We start from the raw sequence: 11402 nt of genomic DNA, 5'->3' as shown, positions 1-11402 counted from the left end.
AAGTCGTATCAGCTAGGTGACTGTGAGCATGTAAACAAAATCACTACTGGATCTCTCGTTTTCTGTCGCAATTTGCTGCAACTTGTTAGTCATAATTCCTTCGACATACATTGCATCAAAATGGCTGCATTTGCCATACAATTGCAATGATGAGAAATGTTTTATGCTATTCTTAGGAGCAATTTTTGCATCTATAGAAATTAATCTCGTGAAAATAATAGGCATTTCGGACCCCAAGAAATCCATACTACTCCTCTCCAAATAGCACATTAAATTTACTAGGCCACTTGTTTTTACTATGTCACAACTGAACATTTTCATATCCACCATACCATACGGTGCAGAGTGTTCTGTTCAGCTGAGACAAGTAACTGAAAGAGAAAAACTGTAGAGAGTAATCATTTTTCCAATGAAAAGCATCAACGAAATTATCATGAACTGTCACTTATGACCCAGAATGAAATGAAACGAGCTGAATAGCAGCAAACTTTCAGATGATAAAGTGAAGTAGTGGATCATCATATTCAAGAAAGTATACCTATACTTGTGATTTGTGAAGCAGACTAATTAAAATGCTTCTAATATTGAGTCAATCTATTTGACTGCTCATCAAAAAAGAAAAGTTAAAGTAACTGAGTACTATTATGCTACTAAAAGAAGAAAAAGCTACTAAACAAAAACATGGATTTAACTCATTTTGAATCCATCTCTTTTAAAGATACATGGACCAAAAAGAAAATCAGCTGATAAAGGAAGAATTTCTTGAACAGTAACTATCATGTCAGTACCATAACATCATCTTGATAGTTGATACATTGTGGTGTATCCCTTTTGTTTCTTTCGGATAATTACATTTTTTCCTTCAGTTATTAGTGAATTTTTAATATTGGTGTTTGGCTATTTGTTAATAGGTAATATTTGATTAAGCATATTAAACTTTTAGTTAATCAAACTGCATAATTTTGATCATATAGAAAAATATTTCATACTTAGACTGTTTTTAAAATCATATTAATCTCAAATTTGAAGTGACAATATGACATAAAACATTAGTAATTTGTTAAATATATAAAGATTCATAAGTAGAAGGATCAAAGGCGACTAAAACAAGAATTTGTCAATATTTGAAAACTTAAAAAGCAAAATTCCCTTTGCTTGAATTTTAAACTTGAAATGAATGCTGCATCCATCCTCCCGTTTCCTTTCTTGTTGAGAGGTTTCTAATAAGCTAATCAGCAATGCTGAGAGGCTAGGAAGGGCCAGAAGGAAATGGCAGTATTATCAGAATCATGACGATCATCATCATCTTCAATGAACCTGAATTCATTTCCATAGGCTGAAGAGTAACACGGCATTTTCTGGGATTGTGAATGATGAACCCATGACCCCCCGTTTATCATGTGTTGTGTGTCCATTCCCCCACCGTTAGCGGTGGCTGCCGCAGCACTGGCTCTCCTCTCTTCTTTCTTGAAACGAATTCCGCAGGCATTGCAAAGTGACTGCACATAGTCCAATCTTATTCCATTAGTATACCAACTTTAACTTTTTGGATAATACTCATACAAAAAAATGAAAAGATCCATTTGTTTACTGATGCTAATCACTAATAATTCCAAATTTTATAGTGTAAAGTCATGTTATTTTTACATTTTTGTCCATTATTTCACTCTCAATTTAAAATACAAACTGTTTCGAGGAGTATCTAAGTGAAATTATATTTTTTGCTCATAGAACTTCAATATTTTTTCCAGGTGAAAGGCATTTTCAATTTCCAGTTCAACTTTCAAGTATTTATCTTCATATACAACTTTAAATTCTCGTTTTTTCAAGTTTCACCAAATATTGTCCAAACAAGACTTTATATTTTACCATCAGTTCAATTTTACCTGAGTAGATTATCATCTCTCGCAGGTTTTCAATCCAGATTTGTTTTACAAAATATCTGTTTGTATTGATTTTCAAATAATATGATCGTGTAAAAATTCTTTACACTAATATTAAACATATAAAATGTATATTACCTTGGGACCTCTAGGACCATTTCTCCACAAAGGTGTAGAAGTGGTGTCACAATTAGCACATCGGCGAGCAACGAATGTGTCAGTGCCGCCTGAGTTAGCGCTGCCATTATTGCTACTACTGCGACCGGACTTGTGAACGGATGAAGAGGTTGTATGATTTTTGTTCTGTAAAATATTCCAGCATTTGGACATATAAGAAGAAGGGCGACGTTCAACTCGCTTTTCATTCTCATTTGTACTAAGACGAGTGGAAGGTGTTCCTAACGAAAGAGTACAATCAACTGAAGATGAAGAAGGAGGAGAGACAGAATACATGTTTTCAGGATAATTTTCATTGTTTTGATATTGGTTGTAGAACATTGAGTATGCAGAAGTGCCATTACTTTGACCGTAATACAAACCGCAAGTGCACGGACCCCCATGACAATAAGCGCTAGTGCAACTATTCATTATGTTAGTTTTTTTTTTTTCTCAGCTCTATATGAAATTGATATTTCAAGGAATTAAAGAGGATTTTGTAGTTTTAGAAGTATGAAAGATCAGAGAGCGACTGATGGGATGAAATGGTAAGTTGAGAGAGGAAAGACAATGACTACTTAAGGGAGAGAGCTTATGCCTTTTGTAGTGTACAAGAGAGGACAGATATGGAGTAAGTTGTGGAAGTTTATTAGCTTTATATAAGCGTAGTAAACTTGAGTATAATAAATTGGAGAAATACACGTCAGCAGGTGCGGGAAAGAGGTTATGTATTCAAAGATTTTTGTTTAAGATAAAATCACCATTACTGTATCCACTTTCATCGCTAACTGCGCACCATGACTATCGCCTACCATCATCAACTACCACCCACCATACTGAACCACAATCAGCACCACTGTCAATTGCCAACAATCAATCATTACCACCAATAGTCATCATTTACAATTATCACTGTGAATCATGCATATTACGATAACCACCACCAATCACTACGTTCCGCCAATCACCATCGTCAACTACTACTATATATCATCAATCTCTGCTATAAGTCATTAATACCACCACCATTAATTATCACTATTATTCGCCTTTAATTATTAGCCGCCACCACCAACTACCACCATCAACCATCAATTATCATTATTGTCAGTCACCAACAATACTAGCTGCTACGAGCCCGTTTGGATTGGCTTATAAGTTGGTCCAATCAGCTTATAAGCCATTTTAACTTATTTGAGTATTTGGCAAAAATAAAAAATAACTTAAATTAAGTTAAAAAGTGCTTAAAGTAAGCCAAAACCAAGAAGTTGCTCAACCCCAACTTATTATTTTTTTGGCTTAAAAGCCATTTTGGTTTGACCAACAACTTTACCCTTTTATCCCTTACATTTTCTTTTAATTCCAATACGACCCTTACTTCGAAAAATCCTTTAAATACTTTTATCCAAACACGTAACTGCTTATTTATAAAGTAACTTTCAGCACTTAAAAGTACTTTAATCACTTATGCTTAAAAGCCATTTTTTTCAACTAATCCAAACGGGCTCTATGTATCCACAACCACCACCATCAGTTAACACCACCACTCAAGTCGCACTCCCAACCACCACCAACCACAATAGAATTTTCTTTAAAAAAAATTGTTGATATATTATTATATTAAATAATTTTTATGTTTATTAATTTTTAAATAAAGACAAGTTTTACAGAGTATTTGAATGTCGAGAAAATAAATATCTTAATTATTTAATATTCATCTCTTAATATAACATCTTAATATTCATAAGTCTTAATCTTAATTATCAAACAAATTAGCCGTAGATCATATCATTATGGCCTAAACAACATCCCCTCATTACATTTTTATTGGGCTACTGTCTTTCTTTGGCCCATTAGTTAGGCTCCCACCATGCCTTAAGAGCATACTGGGCAAATGGATCCATTTGCAGCAAGTTTAGGAGTAGTGGCCTTTATATGTGAGATTTATTTTGGTCAGATTAAATTTCATTCTTCAAAGAGTGCCACTCTAAGCAAATATAAAATATTATTAATCTACATTGGAAACTAAATCATGTGTCGTATAAACATACATGACTGAAGAAATCGTAAAGTGTTAGATGAGCCAAATTAGTTTAATTAAATATTCTATTAAGCAGGACAGACGATCGTTAATTCTTTAATTACTTCAAGGTAAATTCATGAAGCAGAGGTTCACAGATCAAAAGGAAACAAATCTTACACATATAACAAGAACAGACCACAAGAATACTCAGGCTGTTGCCTGGTCATTATGCCTTCCAGAGGATTTTTATAGTGATTATCACCATTTTTATAAAAATATTACCACCTTAATCCCGATTGTCGGCCACATTTTACCAGAAATTTAGAAAAAATAAGACAAAATGATTCACATAAAATAACTAAAACTAGTCACTGGAATTGATGGTTACGTCCATTAATGTTAACCGTAGTTTCGTTTATTTTATTTTTTTAATGTTTCTCCCGTTTCCAACTCCTTCGCACAAAGAAAACAAACTTATGTTTTCTTTTGTGAGATAACACATGTTTTTCTTTTCTCTTCTGTGGATAACAGGTTAAGTACGGGTGTCTTGACAGAAAGTAATACTCGTGCAGTACGTATAAGTGTTTGGAAAATATTTAATTGAAAAAAAGCATTTAAAACTGAAGTTTTAAAAGATATTTGAAAATTAAAATTGTGTTCAGACTAAAATTTTACTTGAGAAAAAAAAAACGTTGTTCTTTTATGAATGAAAATTATTGTTTCACTTTAAATTTTCTTCAAACAAAAATTTTCAACGTTTCACGAATATTTCAAATGTTAGAAATTCAGTATTTGTAAATAGATGAATAAACTTTAACTTCCAAATAAGTGACTTCAGGCAAATACAATCCCTAAGAGTTTTACCATGACTTTGATTATTCTTTTTGGTATAACAATTTGGTAGCAATCTCACTAGTTAAATTAATCCAACTTTTGCCGCATAGGATTCATATCATAGCAGAAGAAACGCTTCATATTAGGATTTTTTTTTTTTTTTTAAAGAGTTCGAGTCGAAGAGCTTTAATAAAGGGAGGGATTCCATCTTGATCACTTGCAAATACTGATGACTAAATTTAACTTGTTAAAAAAAAAAAATGGGCCGGCAAAAAGGTAGAATCAGGGCGAGTGACGAGGCAGACAAAACGTATACTATGAGTGGAAGGAAAAGAAAAGGTAAATCCAAGTTTCCTTTGGCTACAAGACTAGAACCCTTCATAGGAGACAATAAGAGGCTACAGTATTTATTCTTTAGAGGAAGGAATAATAAATATATAACAACTCACAGATTATATTGTTGACCAGACCAGAAACTTAACTTTCTATAGGTTGGCTTATCAAGGGTTCCTTCTCTTTAATTTGCATCTTTTTGGGGTTCTTATATACCGATCACTTTCTTTTTCTTTACTCCATCGATTGACCAATCCATAACTTAGTCCCATTAGACAGAGAAAGCTAAATAAAGAGATTGATAACTGGAGAACTGAGATTCATTCCAGTTGTATCTCGTTGCTTTTGAGGAATGTTTCCTTTTCCTTTTTTGTTTTTGTTTTTATATTTTGTTTTTCTATATATACTTCTCTTCTTTTTTAGAAGTTCGGCACTGTTCTTTTCATCGTTTGTAGCACATAAAGTAGTATGTAGTAATCAATAGATTTGAATCTTGGTATTCAAAATCTTTATAATATACAGATTTTGTTTGTGCGCTTTTGCTTAGTTTATTTGCATGGATAGTTGGATAAGTTCATGCATGCAAATCAAAGGGCGTTGGGGGAATTTCAAAATGCATTCAATTGAAATAATTTACGCATGGCACGGGTTTAACGTGTAATGATGAGAGTTTAAATAAATAAAAGTTACAGTATTATTACAAAAAAGTTAAGTAGATGTATAGCCTATTATAACATACTCCCTTCGTTCCAAATTAATTGTTATGTTTTGCTTATCGAGAACCAATTTAACTAATCTTTGAAACCAAACTAGATTAAATCAACTCAACATTTTACAATTAAAAATTAGATATTCAAAGCTATACGAAAAGTATTATAGGTTGCAGCTTTTTCTCATGTCAATTTGATGAAAGAATACATTTTAAAATGTTTACAACATTCTTTAGTGACACTCGAGAAACAAAATACGACAACTAATTTGGGACGAAGAAAATATTAATTTGGTGATATTTTTATTTATAATATTTGTGTATAAGGCTGAATCTATTGATTAATCATTTTCTTGTGATATGTTTACGCAGCAAAGTTGGATAAGATAGGACTACAATTAGGGAAATATTTGAAAAATAGGATTGAAGCTGGGTGAGACCCACAGAATCAAAGGAGCAACGCAACATGATTATCATTGTATTATGAGGAAGCGTGAGTTTATTTGTCACCCTCAGGCCTCAAATACCGTGAGAACTATGGGGGCGTTCGTGGGGGATTTTGGCTTCCATGATTAAGCAAATCCCAGAGTTCCATTAAAAAGGGTATTAATAGATTGCATTAACATTGACTGCACTTCTATACTCATTTGAATTGACCGCACCTTCTCTTATATGCCCCTTAGATAGCATTGCGCAAAAAGAAGTGCCGGCCCATCTCAATTTATGTGACAGTATTTATTTGAGCACAAATCTAAAATAACATAAATATTTTCTCTGGTCCGAAATAATTGAGTTTTAGACTTGGACACATGGATTAAGATATTTACTTATGCCTAAAAATTAAGAGGTTTATTGACTAAAATACTCTTAATTAAGAGGGGCTTTGAAACTATAACAAGCATTAAATTTATTCATTTAATTAAGCATGTGTCGACAGAAAATTTAGAAAAAGAATAAAATACCTTCTTGATAGACTAATACCTCAATTATTTTGGACCAACTTTTAGAGGCTAAATTCTCAATTTTTTTAGGCCGGAGGGTAGTGGCGGATCCAAGATTTTCACTCAGGGGGTCCAAAAAAATAACAAAAGCTAAATATTAAAAATAAGGCTGTCGGCGGGGATCAAACTTAGGACATTAGAGACAATTTTGAACACCCTGGACCACTAGAGCTAACCTTTGCACTTGTTTAGGGTGTTCAAAAGTTAATATATGTACATAAACATAGAAAATCTACCCTATAATTTTTTGCCGAGGGTGTTCGGGTGAACACCCTGCCACCCACGTAGATCCGCCCCTGCCGGAGGGAGTATTGATTTATACATGAGTTCATTAAGAATAACATGAAAATTTAAAGTTAAATTATTTCTACATTAAATAAAAAGAATTGTCATTTCTTTTTAGTATAGCGACATAAGTTATTCATCGCTAATTGACCTTATTTTTTCCCTCATAATGTGTGCATGCGCAGGCAAAAATTGTAAGAATACTCTATTTTGAGTAGGGCCGGGCATATTTCGGTTCAAACCGAAAAAATCGACCGAACCAAACTTTTTTTAATTTCGGTTTCGGTTTGTTCGGTCCGGTTCGATTTTAATTTATGGGATTTCTACAATTCAGTTCGGTTTTCGGTGTATGCAAATTCTAATTCGATTAAATCGAAAAATCGAATTTTAGCAAGTCATATTTTTCATGAAACATTACATATATACACAATATACTGGGTTCACTTCACATATTACATATATACATAATATATGAAGAATGAGGCCAACAAAGAGTAGAAAAGGGAATTCTTGGAGGGTGGTTGCTTTTTTTGGGTTGTTGTTATTGTTGTTGGTTGCTTTCTCTATTTGGCCTATGATTTCTTTGACCCTATCAGATGTACTAGTAGTTTAGTATTGTTTCCTGTTTCCTATGAGCTTAGCATCCATCGCGTTAGTTTTAGCTTATGTTTGTTAAAATTTGCTAGAAATTGTCCAAACTCCTACTTGTGGCTGTGGGAAAGTTTTCATATCCAAATCGAAGAAACCAAACTGAACCAAAGTTATTTCAGTTCGGTTTCGATTTCGGTTCCCATTTTTTACAAATCGAAAACCAAAAAACCGAACCGAACGAACACCCAGCCCTAATTTTGTGTCAAGACCCAATTTGGCTAAGTCATGCGGGCACTTACCTTTCCCACCTTGGTAAGCTAACCGTCAACCAATGATAGTAGAAGCATAAATAAATAATTAAATAAGCGGAAGAGAATAAATCACATAAGTCTGACGATAATAATATAGAACAAGTGCGGAAATAAGAAAATACACCCAGAGTCTGGTCTAATCCATACAAGAGCATCTAGCTAGAAATATACAAGTCTGGAATATCAAAAATACATCAAGTATGAATATGTCTCAGAATGGAAAGTAAGACATAAATAAGAAGAATCTTCAAGGCAGCGGACGTCTCGTGCTCACCCTGTAGACTCTAAGCAACCCTGATAGCGATTAGTCACGGGAGACCGAAGTAGATCCAACCTGGAATTCTGCATTCATAAAAGAATGCGCAAAGTGCGAGTCGACAAAACCACGATCGGTAGGTATCATAGGTCGATTAAGTATAGCTAACATAATCCAGATAATAAGGTAAGATAAGCAGATAAATCATCAAGTACAAGTCAAGCACAAGTCAGAACCAAATGCACGTCATCACCTAGGTGGTAGCATCTAAACCCAAATTTGTCAAGTCTCAATATATCCAAATCCAAATAACACAAGTAAATCACTAGATCATCACAATATAAACCATAATGCAATGTAATGCAATGATGTATGAATGCAAAAATAATGCAATGCAATGATGTGTACACATGCACTCCAGACGGATGTATTGACGTCTTAGTAGCATAACCCACGGGGACTCGTGAAGTCTATGTACCTGTTACACCCCGGCCATTTCGTGACGTGGCGTCGTGAATGGACTGATGCCGGTCAAGGTGGGAACGATACCTTCACGACTATAAGAGGGCGATTGGCAACCTTAATGTATATACGATAAGATCCTTAGGTTATCGAACTTGGCGGAACTAGGCTCGTCGTGAAAGTGAAGTATAAGTTACGTTTGGGAAGGATTTCATGGGCGTCGAGCTAATGAATGTTTAGCAAGAATTTAAGGACGAGTTATAATTTCCATTAGATCGTTAAGGAGGTGTTGCACAAGTACCAAGAAGGTTCCATAAGGATTCGAAATCAAACGAAGCGACGAGAACGAAATCGAAAAAGCGGGATTATACGAGTCCCAATGTACGGACCGTATATTTTATACGGCCGTATGTTTGGCCGTAGAACTCTTCCGGTCAAGGGTGAAATTCGGAGATTTCGGAAGGAACATACGGTCCAATATACGGACCGTATAAATTATACGACCGTATATTGCACCGTATATTCCAGGTCAGGTCTGAATTCTAATTTTATAAAGGCACGGTTTTCCCTTCTTTTTCTCATTTCCCACGTCCCAAACACTCTCCAAACCTCTAGAATTTTCTCCATATCACACCAATACACATCCAAGTAGGGAAATCAAAGGATCAAACACCAAAAGTTAGTAGAATCAAGGGTGTAAATGCTTCCGAAAGATTGATAGAGGTTGAAAATCTCCTTGGTAGTCAAGTGGAGTTCTTCTCAAGTGGAGTATTTTTATCCGAAGATCATCTTCACGTAATCAAGGTGAGTATTACCATTATTTTATGATAGTAAGGGTGTTGAGTAGTTGAAGAACTCGAATTACAAATAAGTATGAAGTTGTATTCTAGTAATGGTTATGGAGGATTCCGGGAATGAGTTTAGAGATGGAATAATGCTTAATTTGAGGGGAAATTGCGTATTATGATATTATGGATGTTGTTGTGTGGTTCGGGAGCTGTTTGGTTATATGAGGAAAAGTTGTCGAAACAAACGAAATGCTGCCCAATTTTCGTTAGCCTTATCCGCTTTAGTTAAACTTAAGTATGCCTTCAATAATCTAACCTTCGTACGAACCCTCTTATATGTAGAATCGTAAGTCGGAAGGAGAGCTTTTAGTCGACGACGTTAAGGAGATACAAAGGTATGTGAGGCTATCCCCTTCTTCTTTCAAAGGCATGACCCCTATATGTTGATTTTGTATATGTTATTCTCTATATTTCTACTCCCAGAAATTCCAACAGCCTATAGCTTCTAAAGAATCTTAAAATGACTCTAATTCGAAAGATTTTCAAGCTTAGCATTCTAAATGGTTTCCTGACGTGACTGAGTGGGCTATAAAGCATATGGCCATTGCTCGTGTCTAAGTGAGCTATATTACATATGGCCCCAGGCTATAAAGCATATGGCTTAAGCCTAGGTCTGAGCTATATTACATATGGCCGTAGGTTACGTCATGGAGCACCAGACACGATCTAACGATGATGATGTCATAATGCACTCGGAGGTTTACGACCTTATGTCACTCCCGAGAGGGCGCGACTTTTATTTGGGCTCTCATGCATACTCGTATATTATATATAGGCTATAGATGCATAGCCACGATCGGTGGCATATGATGATATTATCCGGACGCGGGATGCACGGACGCGGGCTATATGGATAATGGATCGGGCCGTACGTTCCACGGCAATATATGGATCGGGCTGCACGTTCCGCAGCGATACATGATATGATATGTTACGCGTATGCATGGCTCCGCCTTAAGAGGCAAGCAGTTACCAGCTATCTTTTCATCTTCTTGTGCTTCTGTTACTTTATGATATATGCCTTACATACGCAGTATATTGTTTATATTGTTCGTACTGACATCCTTTTCTTTGGATGCTGTGCTCATGCCCACAATTAGCGGGGAGACGACCCCGCTCCTAAGAGTCCGATCCCTTGCACGCAGCACTTCCATAGACCGGAGGTGCCGTCTTGATATATTCTTTTGTGTACATATTTGGATATGATGGGGTCCTGTCCCATTGTCATGACCTCAGAGTTTCAGTTAGAGGCTCGTAGGTACTTGTATGTGGGTAGCAGTTGTCATGTGCCCTCGATGTATATTCTGTACATTATTCTTTTGCTGTCATGAATGCTTGTATATGTGGGTATGTGTACATGTTTATGAAGCTTATATGATTACAGGTTAAGACGAGAGTGGTATGACGTATGGTGCTCGGTATCTAGCTCCGGGTACCCGTCGCGGCCCTCTAGGCGGGTCGTGACAGTACCACTCCTTCCAGATCTTAGCCCAACAGGCGAACGAGACTCCAGATCTTTGCCCACGGAGGATTTTCATCAGCACAACCCATGGGGTACCCGCGACGTCCATGCACCTCACTGTCCGGCAACAGCCTAGATACTGCTACCACTCAACCACGATCCTGGAACAACCATCGAATATCGGACCTCATGTCACTCTCATCCAAACTGATCCTAACTCATCACAGTGTTTCCTCAAGTATCATCAA

At 35.7% G+C, this 11402-nt stretch overlaps 1 protein-coding gene across 1 annotated transcript; it reads right to left on the bottom strand.

Annotated features, from left to right (window-relative positions):
* Nucleotides 1–1039: 1039 nt before the first annotated feature.
* Nucleotides 1040–2872, bottom strand: LOC132029384 (GATA transcription factor 18-like). Its single transcript, XM_059418664.1, has 2 exons — nucleotides 2022–2872; nucleotides 1040–1499 (listed from the first exon to the last, which is right to left on the bottom strand). The coding sequence occupies exons 1-2, from the start codon at nucleotides 2469–2471 to the stop codon at nucleotides 1233–1235; spliced, it is 717 nt and encodes a 238-aa protein (XP_059274647.1). The 5' UTR covers nucleotides 2472–2872; the 3' UTR covers nucleotides 1040–1232.
* Nucleotides 2873–11402: the final 8530 nt, after the last annotated feature.

The sequence above is a fragment of the Lycium ferocissimum genome, chromosome 9, assembly GCF_029784015.1.
Source record: "Lycium ferocissimum isolate CSIRO_LF1 chromosome 9, AGI_CSIRO_Lferr_CH_V1, whole genome shotgun sequence".
Lineage (NCBI taxonomy): Eukaryota > Viridiplantae > Streptophyta > Magnoliopsida > Solanales > Solanaceae > Lycium > Lycium ferocissimum.
This window is presented reverse-complemented; position numbering and strand designations above follow the sequence as displayed.